Source organism: Lutjanus erythropterus, chromosome 12 (genome assembly GCF_056507025.1).
Source record: "Lutjanus erythropterus isolate fLutEry1 chromosome 12, fLutEry1.hap2, whole genome shotgun sequence".
Classification (NCBI taxonomy): Eukaryota; Metazoa; Chordata; class Actinopteri; order Lutjaniformes; family Lutjanidae; genus Lutjanus; species Lutjanus erythropterus.
In genome coordinates this window covers 19086175-19113217 of record NC_139328.1, presented here as the reverse complement: position 1 = coordinate 19113217, position 27043 = coordinate 19086175, and the positions used below count along the sequence as shown (strand labels likewise).

The 27043-nt window shown below is 38.5% G+C and overlaps 1 protein-coding gene across 4 annotated transcripts in view; it reads right to left on the bottom strand.

The window, feature by feature from the left end:
- Positions 1-27043, bottom strand: part of LOC146317880 (netrin-G1-like) — an 87628-nt gene that overhangs the window by 41289 nt on the left and 19296 nt on the right. For all 4 annotated transcript variants that reach the window (XM_084733071.1, XM_084733070.1, XM_084733072.1 and 1 more), the window contains one exon: positions 4966-5609. In XM_084733071.1, coding sequence (XP_084589197.1) covers positions 4966-5609 — 644 coding nt within the window. The remainder of the gene's footprint in view (positions 1-4965; positions 5610-27043) is intronic.

Here is a 27043-nt window from a genome sequence, read left to right as displayed (position 1 = left end):
CTAAATTCAACTAGATAAAATAAGATTCTAATTTGACTTTAAAGCTGCACTAACGTCTTTGTCTTATTCATTTATTTGATTTAATAATGGATCAAATGAGTATGTGTATTGTGAGGGTGTTTGCTGGTAGTCACAAACCCACAGGTAATTATCACCCAGCTCTGCAGTTTCCAACACTTCTATGGACCTTTTTAATGCATTTTGGATTGTTTTTCTGTTTTTCCTCCCTGCAAATGCATTTACACTACTTGCTAAGCAAACGCATGACAGAGAGACAAAGCTAGCAACTAGCTGCTGTACAAAGTACAGCAATTAGCAGCCAAAAAGTCAAATTTTGCCCTTGAGAGTTGGTGGAGACCAAACCAGAGCTAAAATGAGAGTGAAAACTGGATGTACATTGAACAGATGGCCATAAACACAATTCCTAATGAATGATAATGTTGCTACATGTCTGCTGGAGTCATGGACTGTATATAAAGATGGATGATGTGTGTCCACTTCCCACTACTGTACAAAAATGTAGCCAAAATGTTGCAGATATAAGCGCTGCTATCTTGCACTGGCGGTTCATAGGGAGCCACCCACACCCTTTTTATAGCATCAAATAATTCATTTGAACGAAACTTAGCAGAGAAATGAACACTTGACACTTGATACAGCAGCAGGATAAGATATGACAGAAACCATGATCAGGAAAAAAAAAATATGTGACCTATATTGCAGAAAGCTGCCAGGGGGCGATCAATATGTTTTGGCTTCATTTTTGGGGAGCTGTCATGTTGGCCATCTTTTTGTTAATGGGTGCAATAAGCAACTATTTGCTATATTTGGTAATATGTCTATGTAATGTTACAGCTCGTTCTGCTGCCCCCAGGTGGCCAAAAAAAATCACCCAATGCAGCTTTATTAAAATTAGTTATATATCATGTGCTTTTAATTAATTAAATAATTATATATTTAACATATAACTTCTGACATTACATTGCAAACAAAAAACTGTCTCCTGCCCAAGACTAACCAAATAAACTTAGCCATACATAAGGTTAAAGGTTCCCTTACTAAAATACAGCTCAGGTTTCTTAAAATTACTCATCCATAAGAGCTTGTCAGAAATTAAGGACATGTCACTAAAAAGGGCAGCCCATAAATCCTCATATAATGGGCAATAAAACATGAAATAGCCTTTGTCTTCACTCTCCAGTAGTAGTTCACCTGCCTGTTTCTATGGCTAACGGTAACGTACGTGAACAAAACCATGCACACATAAATCTTTGGCTGAATTCTGCTCCAGTAGGGCTCTAGACTGTAGTTATTTTTCATCAGACAATAAAACTCTGATCATACATTTCTATACTGTGCATGTATTGTATGATTATTGAGTTGGTTCTGCTATGTTGTGTCCCCTGTCATAAGAGTAAAAAATAAACTTAAATGAATTTGTGTCATTTGGATTTAAAACCGTAGTTATTAAACATTTTATCATATATGATCCCATTTGCAATTCAGAAGACCAGTGTATATGGCAATGGGTAGCATATTTGAATTGTCAATGACGATATCTGTAGGTGTAACACACCCTGAAAAAGTGAATTAATTACAATGGGAAACTATAACTATAGAGTTTTGAATGATTATGATAAAATGCTCCTATTCATAGTCATAGGGGAAAAAATGGAAATGGGTTTATGTTGTTATTTCATAGCGCTGCCAACACTGTTTTACATTTAACCAAATTGGGTTTCACTTTATCCTACCTAACCCAATAATCATTATATCATATTATGGGATTATGAAATGTCTGTGGACTGTCTGCAATAAAAAATTAAGAGAGACATGCATTAAAACTCTTCTCTTCGCCACGGCTCACAGGAGGCAATCCCAGCCCTCTGTCCTTGTCAAGTTAGGGTTATAATAAGTAATTTAGGAGACTAGAGTTCAGTATCTGCTCAAGCTGCTTCCTTTTTGGCTGATTCAGACATATTTTAGGAACAGAATTTCAGGCTGGGTTGAACTTATTCTAGGCCACTTAAACTCGTTGTGCTTGTAAAAGCTGAGCAGCAAGATTGTGCACGAATTAGTCTAAAAAAAGGAAGGCGCTGAAGCTTCTTTCATTGCATTTTGAAATTTTAACCAATCAGTCAATCACTTAATTAGGAATTCTGCTTATAAAAATACATTCTTAGATTTCCATTTATGTTTGGACTTTGGCAGGTAACTTTGCTGCTCAATTGATTGGGCTTTCTAAAATCATTATCAATATTTTTTTAAGTATTTTTCCCAGTGATTTTTTTTTTCACAGAACAATGCAGGTTGATTTATCTCTGGGTGGTAAACTATGTACCATGGGGAAGCCACAGTATGTAGGTTTTCATTCCAACTGATCACCTCAGCAGGTGATCTCACTGATGACTTCTTTCTCTCTACCTGAATTAGCGCTAATTACTGTGTGGTGTCTTTGTTTGGAATGAAAAGCTGCACACTGTTGGCCCTCAGTAGCACATGATTGACCACCCCTAGTTAATACTGATGACCTGTGATAATTATAATGCCATTAATTCTATCAAGCCACCCAAAAATCCATAAATATTGATCTGGCTTTGTCCAATGTGCAGAAATACGGGAATTTGAGGTGTATTGATACAGTTCCTCATCACAGAACTGCCGGGGTCAGATGTATAAAACAGACGCATTCTAACTGTCAGATTTATAAAGCCACATGTCTTGTTCAGTTTCATAAATGTCAGTCATTGTACAACCAGGCCCACGTGTACAGGCCTCATTTCTATTCCCATGATTATGGATAAAGGGATGTAGAAATGTCCTTAAATATCTGTTTGCAATACTTGTCCCTCACCACAACTCATGAGACTTGTCAATAGCTCAGTTTCCTCCTAATTGCCAGTTGAAATTGAAACAAATTCTTTGCGATGTTGCAAAAAACAAAACAATATAAAACAAACAAATAAAATAAATTGAATCAGGCGTGTTTCCATAATGAACTGAAGTGACTAAACGAGGCTACAAAACAGCGAAACACATGCTTAAAAGATTTTCATGTGTTGTTCAACATCATAAAGTATGTCAGTAATTACCCCATTTGTGACTTTAAAAAGCAGTTGGTAACAAGTGGCTGAATGAGACTGTTTTGCAGACATTAAACATCACTACGCCCAACACTAATCGTTTAGCAGTGGTGACTTTGAGTCATGCAACTGTGGTGTAGTACATTTGTAGCCTAACATTAGCTTTTTACTTACACTGATGACATTTACTCTTCAAAAATCATAAAAGTGGTATTAGTTTGTGAAGATTTTCTTGCTGAACAAAGTAAGTATCGTAAACTTTTGTTTGCCACAGATCTTATTTACTGCACTAATTTAAATCCGTGTAACAATCCAGCTGTTTTTTGTGGAGGAAACAAGAGCAATGCTAACTTCTGCTCTGGTCTACAAAAACACGTCATCCCTACAACACTCTATAGGCTACATTATGCATGGCTGTAATAAAGAGAGTAAAAGAAGCAGAGGTCCCAAACAAAACAAACAAAACAAACTGGAAACAAAACCCTCTGTTTGCTTATTGGCACTAAACATTAAAGTAAAAGGAGAAACAAAACCAGTCGCCTCAGCCATCTACAAGAAAAAATGGAGATTTTTTTTTCCAATTTGACAAGTTGTAATTGGGCTATTTTTTCATGTAGCGGAAACAGCTGATCAGTCATGATCAGTTAAATACTTGTTATTTCAGAATTTATTCCGATAAAATTTTAATTGCAACACCCATTAGGAGCATAAACTCTTTCAAAAAGGGCAACAACCACCTCGAGAGAGTAGATTTTGCTGTTTACTTCAACCCCTTTGAAGACAAGACTTCAAAATGTGCATAAAAATACTTTAGTGGAATCACAGCAAATGAATGAGAAGAACGACAAACAAGAAAAAGATCAATTTAACCGATTATGTTGCATTGGCGAGGTTCTCCAACAGCATTAGAATGGCCGGGACTACTTTATAGCATCTTTACCACTAATTCATATGACTGATATATCACCATCATCATGGTGATACATCAATCATCATTACTAAACGTCAGGATTATCAAGGATTAATCACATTGAAAAAGACTTTATAAGTGCTTCACTGCTCAGGACCAAATGAAAAAAGGTCATTCACAGGGAGAGCAAAAAATTTATGATGCAAAAAATTCATCATAAATTAGAATTAAGTTTTTAAATATGCATTTGAATGACATTATATAGAACACAATGTAGACTTCAAAATAATAATACAATTACAGAAACTGGCAACAACCTAATCAAGCAATGCTTAACTATAAGCGAAAACATATCTCACCTTATATTTCACGCCACCTCTTCATTTGACCTGCAGCTATCTCTTGAAAATTATGTGTACGCCTTGGTCTGAGACAAGCCCGAGGTGTGTCCAGTCTCACCGACCATTCCTTCTTTACGGACACCAGTTTATGTGTGTGAAATGGCAGATGCATATTATTGTGCACACAAATCATTTATACAAGTGGCCCTTGCTGTTTGAAAAAGTAATTCCCCTGGACGGGGCCAATTTTAATTTACAGAAAATTGGAGGCTCTTCTTGTGAAGGACTTTCTTGACAGCTGTGCTGTTTCTCACACAAGGTTTCATGCTATTCTTCTGAATGACAGTTAACACCAATAAATTGCAAAGATGTACAAAAATATGCTAACAAAATCAGCGAAGCCTAGGACAAGTAACAAGTAAATACGGATATAGGGATTTAAAATATTCAAAAATCAGTTGTGTAAAAGTTTTATGAGGAAGATTATGAACTCACCCCCACCAAAATCTAGACTTAAAACTTTTTTTTTAAAAAAGCAACAAAAACAACATAAATGGCTTCAAAAGAAGTTTAAGTTAAGTTTGGATTGGATTCAAAGCAAAAACCAGTAAGAGGTATTGATGCGTCTTACCTGCCCTGCACCTTGATGTCAGAAATAGCATAGAAGTATCTGGACAGGTTATTTTCATCCACCATGGTGGCTCCAGTGGCTGGCTTCAGCAGCCTAATCCTCAGATCAGTGATGGTGAAGAAGTCCCTCAGGTTCTTGGTGGTATCCAGCTGGCCGTACAGTGAGGCCATGTTGTGTAGCCGAGGCCCGGCAAACAGGGCAAAGCGGTCCTTTATCTCAAATCGTACTGTCTTGTCGTTCTTCCACACGTAGCCTCTGGAGTAGTCCTCGGTGCAGATGATATCCAGCAGGGTACGCTGGGTGAGGTCATTCACTGTCTTGGGTTCCATGGTGAAGGCGTCCAGGCAATCGGTGGCATAGAACTGGTACGGGGTCCAGGTCCGGCCATAGTCGAGTGACTTTTCCAGCACCATCTGCTCCGGTCGGCCTGACTCAAAGGTCAGTATGATGTCATCAGTCAGCTCGATGGTTTTGTTCCACGACAGCGTGATGTTCACCTGCAGGGGCTTTGGGTATTTCTTCCAGGAGGTGGATTGCCAAAAAGTTGTGGGGTTGCGGCCCTCAAAGTCAAACATCAGCTCTGGAGGATGAGCCAGCTCCTCAGTGGTGGCGTCACATTCATTGTTGCACATATAAGGATTCTCCTAGAAAAAAAAAAAGCAAACAGATACAAATGTGTAAGTGAACAATGCAATCAGGACATAAAATGTATATTGTGCACCTCTTGGGCCCCTACTTAGACAATCTATAGCACATGGTCTGAAATGCATGGTGTAAGTGCATTTAGGGCTTATCCCAACTCCACTTTGCTTTTTAAACGGTGCATAATCTGGGCACAAAGTATGATGCAAGGCAAAAAAGGGTTGTATTTAGTCTCTTAATAAATCATTGCTGTATTTTTTTTTTTAAGATGGAGAAGTGAACAGGGATGCAGAAATGACCCAGTTGTAGTCATACAAGCACTATGCTTAGGGCAGGCTAGGACATTAAAAAATAATATTATGATTAATAGCTGATGGGTTGCAGAAGTTTGAAATAGGGTGTCTCCCCATTAGAGAGATGCTATGTGCATTTACTCATGAGGCACAGCATCAAGACTGCTGTGCCTCATTACTTAAGCCTGTCTATGTTAATGACTGAAAGCAGCCTGTCTAATCATTGACATAAATAATTAAAGAAAGCACTCACATCAATACATCACACCATGAAGAAGTCACCTGGAAAGCTTGCACTGCTCGACATAATTTAAAAGATGATTTAATGATTAGAAAGGCTGCTTTCAGTCATTTAAAATTTTACCTTGTGTGCAATAATGTTACTGCAGCAAATACTCTTAATATTTATGCAATAAAACTGAATTATAAATTTGACGGGACAGAGGAAACCATTTTTAGACAGCTCTGATGGACGCCAGCATTTATGTGCTACTTTACTCCAACAAGTTTCACTACATGAACTTCAACTGTGTGTAGGTGATTACCATTAGATCCTGCCTTAAATGAATTTAAACAATCAGTTACAGCTGCTGTGCCTTCTGGGTAAATGGACACAAAATTTCTCTTACTGGGTGTACGCTTCACCCGATTTCACTCACCACCTGCAAATTCTTTTATGACCCACGGATAAGCTGCGTTGCCCTACAACCAGAGTGTATGCATGCACTGTGAGTCCACCATCTTACTATCTGAATAATGCATCCTTTTAGTGGCATGAAAGTACAGTGCCTTTGACATTAGGCCAGGTTTTTGTTGGTCATTGGTGCAATCACCAATGCACCCGATCCACCTTATTTTAAGACCAAAACACCCATGGGCACAAGTGGATTTGTTACCTACACAGAATAGCAATGACAGCTACACTGCACTGTGTGGAAACCTTAGATATTAATCACAAATCTGAGTGACTTCTTACAAAATATAACAGATTTTCTAAGTGCACTGCCCCAGGCGAAAAATAAGTAGTTTAGATTTGAGGATTATAGGGACCTTAGCCCATATTATATGAAAGGAATTGTGCACCCAGTGAGGTAGTACATCATTCAAAGACTATATATAATATATAATACAAATAGCAATGAGCAAAAATGTTTTATTTTACTGTCCTTTTCATATTATGAACAGAAAAAGTGGACATTTATAATTGTTTTGAATCAAAATATGTGGACTGTACACTGTTATATATACACAAAATCATAGGAGTATCTGTAACAATTTAAAAAATACAAAAAAAAGCAGACCCATTGAGAACAAAACACCTTAAACACCTAGAGTAATTATACCTGAGAGATTAATTTTTCCCAATTTGCTGACAGTAGGTTGAGGGCAGATTTTAATTGCTTTTTGTGTTAGACTGTGTGAGATTGTATCAGGTCTCCCTGCTCACTGAGGAGGAGGTAACTCTACAGCAAACCAGCTGATAAAAGTTTGATCAGAATTGATCTGAATGGAGGTGAAAAAAAATTGATATGAAGATCCAGGCTGCAAATATCGGAAATTTTAACATGCCAGTTTTGTACAATAAAACAGACATGGCGAAAAAAAGTAAGGCGCTATATGTTCTGTAGTGTGACGGAGGGAAGTTAAGCAATTGAAATGTCAAAAAGGCAGTGGTTTAATATTTAGTTTGGAGTAAAATATTTAGAGAAAAAGTGGAATCCTAGCACACTTGTGTCCCACCCTCACGATTACAAGCCCCAAAGCGTCTCCCAGGTCGGTTGTTGGTCCACTTTGCCTCGAAAGGTTATTTGTTTTTCCCGTTCCTTGTTGGCTCGCCATCCAATCACGATTCCACCACCGTACTCAGTAGTATTTCTATCACACTCAGGCCAGCGTGTATTTTATAATCTGCGCAAGCAATGTTGGCCCTAGAGCTGCAGGAGACAGTGACCCTCTCATTAAGATGACATTGTGGATCCCATATTCTCGTTCAGCGCCATTCCTGCCTACACTGCCACCCAAATTGCCAGTGTAATTGATATTCCTGTGTGGTTTTTCAGCCGAGATGGGGATGGAATCCCGATGAGTGTTTCTTATGAAACACGCAAAGGGACATGCATTTTTCATGGGCCCGTGTCTGCTCCCTACCATAGACATCCACTGAGTGTGGAATGTTTGTGCGAGCGTGTTTGTGGGGAGAAAGAGGAGCTCTTGATGTGTTTGTGTTTGTTTGTGAGAGGGATAGAGAGCGCTGAATGTGTTTGCTTGTGTGTGCACATGCAGTATGTATCCTTGTGTGTGTGTGAGTGAGTGAATGAGACAGAGAGAGGGAGCTGAAACAGAGCCAGAGAGCACAAGACACACTCCAATTGACATTCCTCTCACCTCTGCTCCAGGAACAATGAGGTTAAGTGCAGATGAGATTCAGATCAACTGTAAAGCGGTTCGATAATCAGCAATCATCCGACACTCTACACGCAAAATTATCTAAAGGTGAGAACAGTGCTATCTGCAACATTACTCACTTATCTCTCCGGTATTGCACTGCATTCAACACAGACCGCCACTTTGTGGGGAGAAGATCACTGGCAGGAATACTGATAAGCAGACGCCATTATATTTTATTTGAAAAGACCAATGGCTGCTTTTTGTCTTTAAGAATAAGGAGCCCAGATTCCTCTTGCTCTGAAGAAAAACATAATTTGATGCTTTATCTTCTTCACAGGAAGACGTATGTACGACTTCCCTGTTTTCAGATACTGATCTTTTCAGTCCATTTTATTTCCTGTGGGAGTGTGATACACTATCAGCGATCTTCTTGTCAGCTAGAAGCGATAACGGGTGCACTTTGTTTTACAGTGCACTAATAAGTCACAATAAATCATACTTTTAGCAAATTAGACAAAAACTGGAAATATTTTTTCTTTATTAGACAGTATTAGACCCTTTATTAGACCTTTATTCTATTTTATTAGAGGGCAGTTACATTAGAACAGAACTGTACTGTAAACTAAAGTGTATTATTTCCCACTGTTAGACCCTTATTAGATTATATTAGTAGGTAATTAGGGACATATTATAACAGAGCTGTACTGTAAACTAAAGTGAAATCACATATCTGTTACTTCTCCATTTAAAATTAATATGTGGAACAAATCTACTAGAGGCAGAGAAATAATTTGTCTATGGGTGACTGCACAGACTTCTTGTGATATAATAGCCAGGTATTGTGATTTGATCTAATCGGTCTTGGCTACTCTGCCAACTGTATGGGTCCAGCCAAAGGAAGTGTGTCTCAAGTAGTAGATATGTGATTTGAATTTAGTTAACAGTACAGTTCTGTTGAAATAGTCTCTAATTCCCCTCTAAAAAAAAGTCTGATTAGGGTCTCAACAGTCAGAATCAATACACTTTACAGTACAGTTCTGTTGCAATGTGTCCATAATAAAGGGTCTAATAAAGAACATATTATAGTTCTATAGTTCTTGTCTAATCTGACACAAAGTACAGCTTGCTATGTATTAGTGTGCTGTAAAATAAAGTGCTGAGGTAGAACAAGACTGAGGGATTGTGGGTCACTAGGCCTGCTCTGCTGACTCAAATGAGCATTGCATGATCCAATTAGGAGGGTAATAAGGGTTATGCTGCGAAGACAGAGAGTGAGAGAATAAGAGAATGTGGGAGGCAGAGAGAGATTGTAAGAGTGGACCTCTTTTGCAATGTGTTTTTTTAAAGAAAGATCTAAGTTGCTAAAAGTATTCTCCACTCGCGCCCATGCACACCCACACACATACGCAGAGCCAAGACGAGGCTTGAAAGGCCACGCTGTAGCCTGAAAACAGAAGTGAAGAGAAAGGCAGAGATCTTAAAGAGAGAGTTGAGGGGTAACAGGGAGGACGCTGGCTGCCTGAGTTTGGCCACAGGGACAATAAATTGTTCTAGTGTCAACTGTTTGCCGATGATGTGTGCTGACGCTCGTTATATTCCCCACTTGTGCCTGAACAGCCTTGGAGGTCTGCTCAGAGCTCAGACCTTGACCGTGCATAGAGAGAGACACAGACAGCGTGCGCGAGAGAGAGAGTGATTTCCCTGTTGACATTCAAGAGCATGAATTTTCACTTAATATTTGTTTCATTTGTTGTCACGGTTAGGTTCGAGGGACCAGCGGGAGGTGGCGTCCTCAAAAATGGGAGCCTTATTCACAGATGATATAAAGAACTCAGACCGCGGCGTCCGTGGCTAATGAGAAAAACAATTTCCTGGCTGAACAGTGAGAAGCAGAGTAAACAGAAGCTTTAAAGAGACAGAAATTTGCTTCATCACGCCAGCAGAAGTGCTCAGAGACCGGTGGAAAGCAGTCATAAATTCAATCCATAATCATTCTCTCGCCTCGACTTCAGGCCTTTAGGGAAGTCATCATTCTAACCAAGGAACTGGTTCACATATGGAAGCCGGCTGGGGACAAACCTTTCATAAAAAAACCCTTATGTCATTAATAACACTCGATAATGTGAAGGCACTTTTGCAACCTAACATTAAGTGACATGTATGGTATTTACCATCTCCCAGCAACCCCCCACCATAGTGTAATGCTTCACCCAGCCCAGTGACGGTGAAATGATAGAGACTTAGAGAAACGTCGGGACCTTTCATCGGATTTCCTGTGGTGGTTATTTAACAACAAAAACAGTGCATTATGAAGATCAATACCTTCTGTGGTCATTTAAGACCCAGGGCTTCAGTACTATGCCGGGGGGCAGCTATTGAAAAACAATAAGCCCTCTCAGCTTGATTCTTTACCTGTGATCATGGCTGTGGGAGAGGGGAAATAGTCAGCAGAGAATCAGAAAGAAACAAGGGTTTTGTACCAAAATGAAATATCGACCAACTGAAAATGTGACCTGTCTTTTAAAAGAATTGTTGCCATGAAAGTATAATTTAGCAGGGATTATTATTGGAGTAAAAGGTTACTTTAAACCTTGATATAGCATGTTGATGATGTAGTTAGATTGAGAAATACATTTATTTGTATGTTTGAAATACTGTAAGTATTTGTTTTCATCTTTTGATGGAAGCAGTTTACTGATATCTGTCTATCTATCTATCTATCTATCTATTGATCGATCAATAGGAACATAACCCTGATGGGGATCTACTCACAGAGTACAGCAGGAATGGAAAATAGCCTAGATCTTTTGTCCCTAAACCTAAGCAGATCTTTACCACAATGCTGTCACATTATATAACGTGATTCATTTGTAGAATGTGCTAAAGCGAGACTGGTTAATATTATCGGCCCAATTTTAGCCTAGCACAGCTATATTGGCCTATATCGGTATTGGCGTATAAGTTGTCCGATATTAAAAGAATATTATGCAGGTCGTTTTTATTAATTTTTCTTTTTCATTATAAAAGTAACAATTTTTTTCTTAATTCAAGATGTTCTATTCTACTCAGGTTGTACTCCCTAATATCTGTATTGCCCCCCAAAATTCAGTATCAGGTAGGTGCTACAGTTCGGACATTAGAGAAACATCATGTATAAATCGCTCAAGAATTTTGCAAATTTAAGAAATGGAAGATAATATCCATAAGTATGTTTTCATTAGTGTATAATCATCTGAAAATAAGAATTGTTGTATTTTTGTTACCATAGAATGAGCATTTTATATCTACAGAGAGCACAGATCCTTCCCATGGACATTATCACGTTGAACCACCATGATTCTACAGTAGCCCAGAAAGGACAAACCAAACACTGGCTCTAAACAGGGCGTTTTGTGTTTCATGGCCACTCTACTTTCTCCTACACGCTTGGAAGGGAAAAGTGAAGTGCACAGTATTACTAGCTCACCACTAGATGCCATTAAAACCTACACACTAGTTCTTTATGTCAATGAGACTACAAACTGACCCTTCCTAGGTCCTGCTCCTTTTCGCCTTTTGCTCCAACAACAGTTGAGTAAGCCTGGTACCTTGGTCAACTTTTTCCTTTCCTATAATATGACATAAATATGTTATGTTCTCGACATAGACTCTAGACTTAGACTAGAAAACCATATTTTGAAGATGGTTAAAAGATGTTGGTGGGAGACCTGTAAAAGTAAATTAATCTTAAGTTAGCTAATGTTAGCAAAATGCTAACCCACTGGCTAGGTGAACTACATCAAACATTAACTAGCTAGTGACTTGCTAGTATTAGATAACTATTTAAAGAGTAGTAATACTTTTGCTAGCATTAGCTAACTTAAGACATAGCTATAGATGTTGCTTTTACAGAAAAAAAAGGTGACCAAGATACCGAGGTTTGTGTAATTGTTATTGGAGTACAGGGCAAAAAGTGCAGGACTTAGGGAGGGACAATTCATAGCAGAATGTTTGTGATACAAACCTTTCTAATAGCCTTTTTAAACAACCCCTAAAATGTTTTTTATGCTACATATTACACTTTTCATTGAAATTCCTTTCATTTTATCATATGTTAAAGAATCCCCATTAGCTCATGTCATAGCAGTCAGATTGTCTTCCTTATTCCACACCTATTGACATTACATTCACTGCTGCAAGGGCTTCTAATAGCCTGTCTCTTATTGGTATTGCTGACATCTCTATTGCCACCATGGCTGCTGTGTAACTGAGCCCAGCTGGTTTCTATCAATGCTATATGATCCGTCCGGGGGCAGTGGCTTAATGCAGGAGGCCTGAGCAGCAAATCTGCGGCTGGTCGCAGCTAATGATGTCCCGATCTCTGCAGCCTATAAGGTCAATCCAATATCAGGGTGTCACACAGCAGGAAGACAAGAGAACGAGGAAGAGACAGAGACTTAAGCTTGGAATGGGAATCTAAATGTCATTCACTGAAATATACAGCCATGTGGCTGCCATGAAAGCTTGCGGATATTTACATGTAATTTCATGGTTGTGTTCAATAGTTTATTGAGGTTTCCATTATAGGAATCAATGAACTGTGACAGAACAAACAACACACCACTGAATGTATTACTTGCACATAAATTATGCCAATAAATATTTGAAATATTGACACAAAAATGTGCTCAAAGTACAATAATTGATGTCTTCTCACATGAAGAAAACATCCAACACTAATGTGTGCACACACACATGAGCATGTGATGATGTGATGTGAGGCAGGTGTTAAATGAGTGACATATGGCCTAAGAGATTGACAAAGCACAACCAGTTGATGTGCCTTCTGACACGAGATGTGGCTCAGCAGATAAATTCTGTGACCAATGACAGCTGCTGTTGAAGGATGGGTCCAGGCGATCCAACCAATCAGTTTAGTTGACAGATTCCTGGACTTGAAGCTCAGATCAGAGATTGAACTCACCACAGTTTTCTCCCTTAAGGTGAGCTTGTTATTTTACCACTGTCACATTTTGGCTCACTGCTTTGTTTCTCTGGAAATCACTCTGAGACAGTTTTGCTGAGTAAATGCACATTAAATTAATTTGGATTGACTTTGTTTGACTCATGCACCCTTTTTGTAGAAAAAGAAGAAATATTGTGCTATCAGTTACCAAACAGTCCTGGGAGAAATTTATTTTGGGTATGCAGAAGCCCACAGCATATAAAGATATCATCAGTACATAAATTGCCCAGCAGTTCAGTCTGCTGAACACTGGAAGGGTATTATAATAATAATAATTCTAAAAAACATTTTGTTTGTCAATTGCAGCAATTACAACATATCAAATTCAAATCATGACTCATTCAATTTTGAATGTCAGAGTTTCAACCAACCTTCCTAAAACACATTGATACTTTTTTATTATTTTAATTTTTTAAGTATCCTGAGCTCCTGTGACATGAATTTCCCTGGTGTGGGATCAATAAAGTTTTTATCTTATCTTACTGCACATGTACAGTACATGCATACGTACAATGATTACTGTTGGACAGATGGATGAGATGTTTCATTACAGTGCAGTTCCAGTGCAGAAGTGGTTAATCTGAAGTTGATGATGATGATCATGAAGATAATCAACCCTCTCTCATTCTTCATTCTCCATGACTCTCTTATCTGACAAAACATGCACCACTCCTTCCATGACTTGTATGCACTACAATTCTGGAAACTTTTTTAAAATGAATAAATATGATTTGAAATACTAAAGATTTTAGACTTGGAGGGATAATCCCATTTTAGAAAAACTTGGGTCTCATTCTGATTTTCATTTGGACACCGTTCACTCACCAGAACAATTGCTCAGATTTGGGAGCTTGAGCTGACAGGAATGGTTCAAAGCTCCAAAGCGTCTACCGTTGTCATGGTAAATTATTATATTCAAATCAGTATTCGAATGCTTTGTTTTTTGAAGAGAGAAGGGAAACATTGCATTTTCTGCTCTGACTAAGAGGCAAATTACTTATAAAGACTGAGAAATGGAGCTCCTATATAGTGTTTAATGAGTCTCAAAATCAGCCCTTTGATCCTACTGAGTACCGAAAATCACCTCGTCATTTGGTACCACATTTCAATATCTAAGCAAATCAATATCTGAGTAAATCAAGTCAGCGTCAGTGAGCGAATAAGCGTGCAGCATGCTTGTACCAAGATCTAATAATGCTGGTAACAGGCTGTCTCGCGTCGTTACGCATTGTAGAGGCATGTAGGAAACATACTGCATCACACCCAGTGATGGAGACCATCATCTCAGGGATGGAGAATCTGTAATTCAGTAATGAAGTTGACAGTCAGACCTCAGCTAGCTGCTCTTTAGTACAAAGAAAATAAGTGGGGTCTCACTCTGCCAATATTTCGTAGTACTACAAAGTCTTACCCAAAGTCATTCCCTTCTTCTTCTTCTTCGGACTAGTTTATTAGTTCAGTTATGCAGGCTAATTAGAGTAAAAAACTGTTTCTTCAGCTGCCCCCAGGTCTTCGAACAGTTTTGTTGTTCACAGTAAGTAATCACACTGTAATGTAATTTTCTTTTCGTTTAAAAGCATTTCATTAAATTGTTATTGTCAAAAGTATCTTTCAGAAACCGGTATCAAAGTCAAGGCAGTGGTACTGGTGTCAAAAATTTCTGACGGATTCACAGCCCTAGACAGGACCACACAGTGGAAAAGCATCCTTGTGAGGGAGGATTTCTGCTCCCCGTGCAAAAAGCGGTTCTGAGAACATGCAGCTGTGTCATGCAGGTTGCAGCTTTTCACAGATCAAAACTGATATAAGGAAGTCTCTTAAATGTGATTAGTGTTTACAATGGACAGTTTGGGTCTTATTTTACTATTCACCTCTGTTTTCTCTTCCAACTAAGTTAGGCTAACCTGTTTGTTTGATCAAAACCTACAGTATGTGATCATCTGACTTGTTGGTTTTTTGTATTTTGTTGTAGCATTATCGCTGCATTCCCTCAGCAATGAACTTGTTTAACAATAGTAATGATGGCCAGAAAAAACTGTAATAAACTCAGGCTTCACCTGGGTTTTAAACCATTTGAAGTAAAGCTACGATGTGAAACAGAAATATAACATTAATGAGTGTGTGACCTGTGTGTGTGCTTTGCTAGTTTGTGCTGCACCCTCCGTAGCTTCCTTGTTACAGAGCCTCTGTGGCTGCGAGGAAAGTCTCTCCCACTGGACCTGAGGTGTTGCTGGATTAATCAGCCCATCATCCTGCTCGGCCTTGCACCTCCTAACCTGCCGCATGACACCTGCGGACCTGTCGCTGGCCCAAACCCCCTCTATCACACCTCCGGATGCCCATCCTCATTCATGGGGTGCACCGCAGGAGGAGAATTTGACAAATGACAGCTTGGTGATATCACTTGCCTGTGATTCAGTGCTCAGGGAGTTGATCCAGGACAACAAAAATTGCAACGTTTTGAGCAGAAGTACCACTTGACAAAATCGGAAGATGCCCATCAGACAGCACAATAAATTCTCATCTTTAAGTGCAAAAAGGTAAGCTCTCTTTGCCCTGCACTCACACGGTACCTCGAAATAGCTGATTCGTTTGTGGTGATACACAGAGGACAGGCCAAAAAGGATGATATCAAGGTAGATCTAGGTCGGCTCTTTAGAAGAGGGAATGCTCAAGTGTATAGTGAACACAGAGACTGGGTGCTGATCCTTTCAGGGCTTCGTATAAGCCCTGACGGAAGAGACAGCTAAGATGAGCCATGGTGAGATATTGGGAGCGTCAGAGCTTTGGCAGAAACTCAATAGAGCTTTAATGACCTGCAGTCAGGGCCAGCAGTGGCTCACAACAGAGCCAGGCTTTTCATTCTTCTGACCTTCAGAGGAATGAAGGACAGGAGGATTGCTCATCTGACCTACGAGTGCTCCATCATATCACATCTGAGGTTGGAAGGTTATGAGCGTCTAAGAAGTGACAACAGATAATGGCTGTTCAATATCATGCATTTAACAGAGAAACTCTCTTATATAATCGTTTGATAACATAAATGGTCGGGACATATGAAGGATTGCTTGAAAAGAAGTCCTGACATTCGAGTGTGTCAGTGGTTTCACACATTTTTAACCCATTTACTGCAAATCACATACTCTTTACATCATAGCTGAAGATTCTGCAGAGTGTGCCACAGCGTTTTAGAAGTTTAGATGTACTTTTTAGACCATTCAAGGCAACCACTGGCCAATGTGCAATGAAGATGCCTGTAAATTCCAATAGCACAACTGTATATTGCCTGTAATAAAGTCATCAGATGAATTTACAGGCATCTCTTTTTTTTTTTTAGAAGTTTAGTTGCACTATCAAAGCAACCATTGGCTAATTCACAGACATACTTTTTAATCCTGGCTTAACTACATTAATTTATGTATGATTAATTAGCCCAAACCTGCATGTGAGATGTCAGCCACTGATTTAGAGCTGCAACAATTAGTTCATTAATTGATTAGTGTCAACTATTAAATCAATCACCAACTATTTTGATAGACAATTCCTTGTATTTCATCGAGTCTTTTTTTAATATATATAAAAATGGCCAAATTCTCTTATGAAGCTTCTCAAATGTGAGTATTTTCTGCTTTCTTTAGCCCTCTATGATAGTAAACACTTTTCAAAAAATGGATTACAATAATCTAGAACTGTATAAAATATATTCAAAATTGGTGAGCAAGAATGTAGAGTCTACATAATTTCTAATTAATGAAGGAAAAGTTGCAAACCCACATGATTATATTCCTTTAAGTGTCGTCTATGAGGCTGCACACAGCAAACAAACTGAAAACATACGCATCAGGTGGTTCAGTAAACAGCACATCAGAGGGTGCAGAGGTGATGGCTGTAACTTGCTATCGGCGCCGACGTCTGATCAAAACAAAAACACAAACTTCTCCCGGCGCTCGTGTTTTCGATTTGCCACATGCCAAGAACTCCGCCCTTTGGAATGTAGCCCTCGCCAAAGCAGTCCCTTTGAGGACTGCAGCACAGCCAGTCTGGCCTTTTGAAGTACACTGCTTGGCAAATCAAGCGCGCCGCGATCCAGGGCCGCAGCCTTGATTGGGATTCACAGGGCGTCAGCAGACGAGGAGGAAATGCACTCCACATTAATTAACACCTGGCCTCATTATCTGTCCCATGTGGCAAAGTCCCACCGGGGTAAATTTAACACCGCCTTATTATCATGGGGGATGGTATGGTGGGCTTTCATGTGCGTGTGGATTCGCCGGTGTGCATGAAAGTCATTTGTACATGTGTATTTGTTGTTTTTGTCTGTATATTTACGAGCATACCTGTATATTCTATGTGTGTTTCTGTGTGTGTGAGTTCGGCTGTGTGTGGGATTAGGTTCCCTCTGATGTCAGGATTCAATAAAAGCTTTAACATTGCTATAATGAGAAGATGTTTAATTCTCTTTGCTAGATCTCTGCCTCTCTGTGCGGCGCTCTGTATTCCAAAGCAGCCACTGGATGAAACGCCGCCTGCTTGTGTGGTATAAATTGATATCTCTCTTGTCAAGATACTTTAGACAGAATACTAAACGCGGGCATATATGTGTGTGTAAAATAAACACGTCAGATAAATTTACAGGCATCTCTTTTGATCCTACACAGATAGAGCATGACACTAACAATGCCCGGGTTGTAGTTTTGCGTCTCATTGGTTTTAGTTTGGCAGAAAATATTCATACTCATTCAGAGAGGAACTGTGGGTAAAGATGGCTTCACCCTTATGACAAGATCCATAAAAATGTGTAAATGTCACTTTTCTTTGAGTATTTTGTCCAACATAATTATACATTTCAAACAGCAGTATATTTATACAGTACATATGCTTTGTCTAAATCGTCTCTCCAGTTTTCTCTGCTCTCTCAACGCCGAAGCAATAGTTTTTGTAGGACACTAATTTGCTTTCATTCTGAGAGTGAGATGGGAAGATCAATATCAATCTCATGTCTGTGCATTAAGTATGGAGCTCGAGTCAGGAGGCAATTAGCATAGCTTGGGTTAGTGCAAGACACCACAGGTAAATATGGTAAAAGAGGGATTTCTGAAATGTTATGTTTAGATTTGCAAATGAGTCATTATCTAATAAGATATGCATCAATTTGAATCACTTTCAAGAAATAAATTTGAACACTGCATGAAATCAGGTTGTCCAGTTTCATTGTGTTGGCATATTACAGTCAAAATATTTATGGAGGTAAGTTGGGGTCTCTTTTTTTTAATCACAGAGTAAGATATAAAATATAGTGAACAACAATAAATCAATCTTGCCCATGTTTTAGGGCTGAAATGAAATATAAAGAGAAAGAATGACAGTGTGTATCAACAAACCTTCATGACAACAAAACACATTTAGAGAAAATGGCAATTAAAGAATTAGATATTGTAAATATTCCACTACAAATGAATGTGGTCAAAAAAAAAGAAAAAAAAAGAAAAAACAGAATGGATATCACAATTAAACTTGTACAGTTGATTACTTACAATAAGATTATTTTGTGTATATATGTATATATATATATATATATGTATATATATATATAAACGTATATTATGTATATACGTTTTATGACATTTTATGTTTAAATATGCAAATGAGGCCTTGTCTTATTAAATGTGCACTGATTTGCACACATTTCCAGAATAGAAATCTAAACTAAAATAAACTAAAACACCTAAACGTGTATTTTGGTATTTTGGACATTTCATTCCACTAGACTGAAAGAAGACGTGTTATGAAACCAAAATAGCATAAAATCTTAAAATTGACCAGTGAATGAAAAATCAATGTTTTTGCCTTAAGTGTCTCACCTTAAAGACTCCAACTGGTAGTCTGACTCTCTGAAAGTTACCAAAAACTCTAAAACCTACTAATTAACATACATCTTGTTATACAGTATTAAAATGAAGCACTGTTTACATTATTCTCTGTGCATGATTTAACAAATATGATATAGCATGTCAATTAGTGTGTCTCAGATCTGCTGGCATATTTTTCAAAGTTGAGACAGCCACACTAGCTGTTTCCTTCTGCTGTCAATCTTTATGCTAAGCCAAGACAATCACCTCTCAGCATTTGCTCCATGACACACTGACATGACAGTCACCTAACTCTGATAAAGAAAGAAAATTAAAGTGTAAATGTGACCGTACAATATTGAACTTCTTTGACAGTTTGCAATCGGTCAGTGTTGCAAATTTGCATGTCAGTCTTCACCCAAACTTGGGGCGAAAGCACCGTTTAAATTTACTTTTGCCTCCACGAGAGAATGGCAATTCCAATTAAATTAAGTGATTCCAGCCCATTCCTTTTTCTGCTGTAGCAGAAAAAGTAGCTGACCTTTGCTAAGTCACCCGACTTCTGTGCGTTCTAAATCTTAACTGTCATTTTTCAACTGTTTATACAAACCCATATTTCACTTCTATTAGGCCATATGGTTTGAAACAATTTAAAATAAACGCAAAAAAGTGTGATCCATTTAACCCAGAATGGCTCCATCCTAACAATACACCGATAACCTCTTCTAAAGTCATTGCATTATTGATTTTGACTCTTGTTAGCTTCATATAAGCAGCTTTAAAACACATGAAAGTCTGGCTCTGAGGGATTCTGAGTGCTCTCTCATTGAGAAGAAAATCAGAGGACACAGACTCAGTTCTCAGCCTTTCACAATGAGATGCAGGGGTCATCACAGAGAAATTGATAGAAACTGGGATGAAATTTAGAGCGAAGGAAAGAAGGAGAGACAGTGAGAGTGAAATTGCTGCATTGTTCAGTGTGTTAGCTCATTGTGTGTCAACTCATCCTCCATCTTTTCAATCTGCATAGTTATTAGAGGCTTTTATTAATTTGAAATGCCAAAGTGAGGAATAAAGCATTACTGAAATGTCACCCTTTCACTGAGCATGATAAAATCACACCAGCCACTTTTGGAAACGAACATTATTCCCCTCTGTACTTCCATCCCTGCCTCTCTCTCTCTCCACAGCACAGTCTTTTTCACTCTTGCTCTGAGATCGATATGACCTGACAACATGATGGCTGGGTTTCCTAAGGGGAGGTGGGTCGCAACAGTTGCCTGTCATCTCACCATTATTTCTCTCTTTCAAGTCTTTCCCCTTCCACTCAGTTCATGATTTCTCCAAATAATAAAATAAAAATGAATACAAAACATAAAATTCTGCCCTGTAATGCTTGACCTTTTCAAAAAAACACAGCCAGCATTTTGACTTCTGGGGGATTTTAAAGGCAACACAAACAACATTGATGTGCTGTACATATTAACACCTTTAAGGCACAGTTCGGCATTTTGGGAACTTATTTGCTTTCTTTACAAGAACAAGATGAGAAGGTCAACAGCCAGGTTTCCATCCAAAATTTGGTGTAGATCAGCAAAAGAAAATTTGAATGAGCGCTTGTTTTCATCCATTTACAGATAAGCAGTAGGTGGTGCCAGTTCAGTCTAAGATCAAACAATGAAAAAAAAGGTAAAAAGAAATAGATATTACCGAGCCATGTGAGCAATGAGGAAACAGCTGATCAGTCATGTGAGTAACATGTTCGCTACATCAGAGCTCGTTCAGAAAATGTGTTTATTACGAGCATTAAGCAATTTTTTCTATAAAGGCAAAAATCACCTCGTGACCTTTTTTTAAATTGAGGATTTTTTCATAATTTTGACATTTTTAACCTTTTCTATTGCAATATTTTAAATTTTTATTTAAAAAATAAAAACATGTTGATGGAAACACAGCTAATATACAATCTCAAGCCTGTGTTAAATATAAATCTGCAGCTGGGATGCCTTTAGCTTAGCTTAGCATAAAGACCAAAACTGACTGACTCATTGATAAATGTTTTAACACAAAAAAACTACAGCTCCAAATAAAATTCAGTGGCTCAGCATGCATACTTCTGCCATCGTAAGTTTAGTTCACTCACCCCATAATATTCTACTATCTTTCTGCTTAAGTGTGAATTTGCCCCATTTATCACAGCGTGACATTTAACCTTTGATGGTCTGGAGCTTACAGGAGAAACAGTTGATAACTTGTGTTGGAAAAACAGAAACAGTGAATGAACAATATTGAACTAAACTAACACTCAAACTGACCATATGACCTACTATTGCATAAAATAATGTTTGAAGGCTGGATTTCTTTTTTTTTTGCATGATTAGAAATGTCATAATATTTGTAACTGAGTTTTTCTTACGTCTGTGACAGAACCAGTAATGGCTCTCTACAGCAGAAGACATTGTACAGAAGCATCAATAAACAGCTCAAATAGTTCCAAAACATTACTCCCCCAAAACTACTAATTGCAAAATTCACATTTCTATTCATGTAGTACTTATACGACCGACATACATGTTTATAAATATGACTGCATTAAGGTGTGGGCATGTACATCATTGCACCCTGCTTCCCCTTTATCCAAAGCTTTTGGGAAGAAAACTAATTAGATTTTTTGGAGTTCGATTATTCTAGTAATTCCAAGTTAACTTCATACTGTCTGATCACTGCTGACATTGGTGCCAAACTTAAAGGACTTTACAGCATTGCAAGAAACACCACAGATTTTCACTCAAGAAGAGGTTAGCTGCTGTGTTTTCATGTTAAACAGGTGACTATGGCCTTCATTAAAAAGCAGTTGTTGTAATACAGCTGTATTCCCACCATCACAGACTTCTGAGGTTAAAGCTTTCAGCATGTTCCTCTCCCATGAGAGCGCTGCTTGATTGCCTGACACTCCTCAGTCTGGCCAAAATTATAGACAGTGTCTTGAGGGAGGGGAAGTCCTTCACATGCACATGCACTTCCCTGCAAAGAAAAAAAAAAAGAAACCTTTGGCAGATGGGTGAGCCAAGTTGAGTTTTTTTTTTCTCTTTGGGCAGCAACAGAGAGCGAGCCTGCCAAATAGCTTTTGAGTAATTCAATTACTGTATCTTTTACATGAATCCCATTCAGCTTGTCAAGCATAAAAGGGTGCTGAATGGGTGTAAGCACTGAAGGCTGGGAGAGCGAAAAGAATTTAATTTAATGGTGAAGGAATTCCTTTTATTTCTAAAATTACAGCGTAGACCTTCCGCGTGGTATCCTGTCATTTCTTGATTGAAAAGGTAAAACACCTGAGATGGAAACAGGAGGGACAGGACGCTCTCTGAAGGGGGAGCTGAATTCAAACTAGCTGAGGCCCACAGGTCACCACAACAACGTCATCCCTGAGAAAACACTTAATTCAAAGTCCTGAATGACTGTCGCTTTCTAAGAACTCCCGTCTCACTGGTGTTGACAGACACTGCACACTGAAATAACTAATTGTTTCCTGCGCACTGAGGTGTAAGACAAACATGGTGATTCACAGATGAAACATTCATGCTTGTGTAGCAGTATGCCTTTGCCAGGCAAGCGGCAAAAATGTGTTGGCATGAGAGTCGTGTCTACAGCAAATTAGTTAAATGTGGCTGGACCGCGAGAAGAAAGGCAGCTGAGTCACATCGTGAAGTAAGAGGATTTCCTTTGAATCACTCCAAAATACCATCTTATCTCCTGCAAATTTGGGTCCTCGAGCAGTAAATGCTAATGAGATTAGTCTTTGTCACCCTGTTTCAAAATTCAAACCTAAAGGGAACAAAAAAGATTTAATATCTTCTCTGAAGTTTGTTGATGTAGGATCTGAAACGATATAGGAGAAGCAGGGATGTAGATGAATCACTTTCGGTTTGCTCATTTTCAAATGTAAACTTAAAATTACATTTCATTACAACTTTCCAAATCACACAAGGAGTTTCCCAATACTTTGTATTAGTGAATTTTAATTTATATGTTAATTGAAAATCCTTATGTCAGGTATCTTTTCCCCACAGGATGTAACAAATTGAAACTACTTAAAATACTGAGTGTTAAATAGTGAGAGCGCTAAAGAGAGGGCAAAGTTTTCCAGCAGGTCCCTTTGGAATGGCTGACAGTAACTAAGTACATTTACTCAAGAACTTTATAGACTTTATTGATCCCTAAGGGGAAAATCACATGTACATATTGATGCATCAATTATTATAATACAACAATATATTATATACAGAATGGCCCGTAGTCTGAAATGTGTACTTTGTACCTTCTGTAGGCTGTATTTTCATGCTAATACTTAAAAGGTACTATGTGTAATTTTAAGAAAATCCATTATTGATGACACCAGTAGCCATTAAGTCTAACAGACTAAAGCTGGGTATACACTCTATGATTTGAGCCCGTTTCTGACATGATTTTTGAAAAACTGATATTAGAGTTTGACTGAATTTCAGCTTCATTGGGTGTTGTTTACCTTGTAGTGTACAAGGGGGAGCGAGGACAAGCCAACTGCTTCTAAACGGCCATCAGACATTAGGATGAATTTCTGGCATGTCAGAATTTTGGGGTCAGCTGTCACACAGGAAACCAGAGCTATGAGTTGATTCTTTGAGGTCAGTATTTTTTTTCTCACGTGTCATGTGAACAGAAAATATGGACTGTATAACGAAGCTAGCCTACCTCCAATTCTCTTTCCAAAACGGACAAACCACCTCCTCGCCACGTGTCCATATATGTCTTTTTTTTTGGCATAAAGGTTGGCATGGATGATTATTAGCAAACATCTACCTTTCAAATAAATCTTTATTGACAATTGTCAATAGCTAGCAAGTGCCGGTGGTAAGTGCCGGTTGTATGTAGATGTGAGCTAATGTTAGCTAGTGTTGCACACTGTTGCCGCTGTAGGGGAGCTGAAAAGAGGCAAGGCACTCAGGAAAAACATCCATAGTTCTGAACATAGCAATCAGTCCACAACCTGTTATTTGCAACCAGGAAGGTCAGGGAAGGTCTCTTTCTCTTTTTGCAATCCATTCACACAGTACAAAGCCATTAATCAATGGTAATTGGTTCACAGAGTAACTTTAAGAAAAATTGACATGCCTGACTTTTACAGAGAATTTCTATATTATGGTATTGCTATTTGAACTTACTGCTCTCATGGCATATCAAACCCCAATAAAAAAACTGCAAATCAGCAGTTTACCATATTCACAAGATGATTTGTTTTTCTTTCATAGCTGCACCCTTTCATCTAATGGAAGTATCAGTCTGATTGCAGCCATTGATGATTTCCAGTAAAACATGTGTCCTGCAATACTAATTGTGACTGATTGGGCTGCTTGTCTCTACTTTCCTCAACTTGTAAAAACTTAGGTTTTCCTTTTTCCCTGACACTGCAACATGCTGCTCTAATTAACCACGGCAAAGTGCGCGCACAATGTGATCAATAAATCAATCACCTGCTGAGCTGAATCAGACAGCTCCTGATGCATCATCTCATTATATATGTAGGCGTTCATTCATACGTACAATATAAATACATGGCCTCTGCTATGGGATATAGTGGTGCTCCTTGTATATATTTCATAAAAATGTCTTCTGATAAGGCGCTCATATTTCAGTTTAGGGTAGGCACCACTGCTCTTACACAGATACAGATATCCTGTGTACTGTTGAATACACTCATAGCTCACCCTGACATACTTGGCATGGCAGGAAACTTAAGGACTTCCACAAGAGTTCAAATAAAATCATCTGCATTTTAGCTCGTCTATTCTCAATCCTAATATCTCAAATACAGCTAGTCAGTGCCCCTGTGCTTCAGACTAAGACACTAGAACTATAGGTGAAGTGCTGCCAGAGTAACCCATAAACTCTGCCACTTTTTTCCTCCAAGTGTGGACACTGAATATTTACAGTTTGCATGACCCATGTGTTTGAAGATCTAATTATCACTAAAGCTTATGTCATGCAAGAATGCCAGTAAAAAACAACTGGAATGGTCAAAGTTGCTATATTAGAGGCAGGGTTGCAAAGCTCTCAGAACAGTGTCAAATAAAAAATGTAATGCAAAAACAAAGGTAAGTTAAAGTTAAAGTGTACAGACGTTACCTTTTTTCCTTTGACAAAGTTGTCACATCGACAGAGAAAGAGAGCACTGTTGACCGAGTACCGTGTAATATATACATGGTGAAACTTTTCAGTCAAATATTTGATGAGGTCAGTTAGAGTTGACTAAAGTACGTAAAGTTGCTGTAGAAACCTAGAAATAACCTCTCTATTGTTACGTTTTGATTTGCTGTTGGATGTATGGATGGGTCAAACAAACCTGACAGAGCTGCCATATTTGATGAGTTGTGATTGAGAATGTATTCATTTTAAGAATTGCTTCACCATCAAGGGTGAAGGTTTGATTTGTGAATAAATATAAATTTAACACAGGGGTCTGGGATTCTTTCCCCAGAAAATTACAATTCATGGTTTGTAGTGAGTTAGCCAGACCAGGATAGGTGTGTGTTTCATTCATAGCAGTGAACAATCAATGTGCTTAATTTAATTTGATACGGGTACCATAACATTGTGATCACAGAGGGTAAAGCACCTGTGACATGACAGCTTAGATTGTTTTGCACATTCCAGCAATCGTCATCACATGTTGGGTAGGAGGGAACAAAGCAAACCAATAGACACTCATCCAGTGAAAAACCAGGGAGTTAAACCTTTGTGAGGCTGAATGAAATTATATTTGATTTAAATGTAAGGACAATTTTAGTTAATCAGAAAAAGCGGTAGGGAAATATCCCCACTGTCCCTACCATTACTTACATCCATATTGACCATGTCATGATAAAATGTGCTCTGATTTTTCTGCTGAATCTACTTTCTGCATTGCCTGAATTAAATATGCCTCAACCCCTGCTGTGTTAAGTAGAAACGTATGTCACAGTTTCACTTCACAGAGGGCAAACATACCATTAAGGTACATCAATGTTTGACAGTCTGCCAATGGGAGGCATCTTGGTTCCATCGTGCAAGTCAGTAAAAGTAGCAGTGTGAAATACAGTACAAGAACTGTACAATCTGTTTCACACTGCTTATTACTGCTTATAAAACTTGAATTGCTATAAGAATGTATATGGATGTCAGACAACATTTGTATTAGTGAAAGACATTCTGATACTCTTGTAAGTTGAGTTTACAGCAACAAAAGGAAACCTGCAATTATTATCATTTGTGCTGAGAAAGCAACAATCCTGCATACACCAAAGAAAAATATTTCAAAGTGGCTTTCAAGTATTATGTCTGCTTTGGAAAAAAAAAATTAAAAAAGAATGAAGCACTTATGCATATGATTATTGGCGCTCCACTTCAGATGGCAAACATGCATTCAAATGTTAAGCTGTCCAGAAAGACTCTGTCTAGTCGAACCATAAAGCCCATCACTTGCTTTTATATCTCCATGCATAATTCATCTGTCTTTGTATTTACAACCCTCGAAGAATTAACCTGTCACAGATCCCAGGGAATAATGCCGACATATCTCTATCTGTCAAGTGCTTCACCTCATATGGAGCATCCAGCCTCCACATGTTCAAACAAGCCGTGGATATTATGCATCATCAGCTGACAGAAAACAAGGGACAGGGAAATTAAAAAGCCAGGAGACAAAAGATGTGGCAGGCGAGTGAAAGAATAAATGATGACTCCCCCCTCTCCTGGAGTCAGGGGACATGTTGCATGTCATCTCGGTGTCTTAGTACGCAGTGGTGCGGTGATGATGTGGTGGGCAGGGCCAGTTCAGAACAGAGTCAAGGGCACAGGGTTGACAGGAAGCTAAACGCTCCAACTGT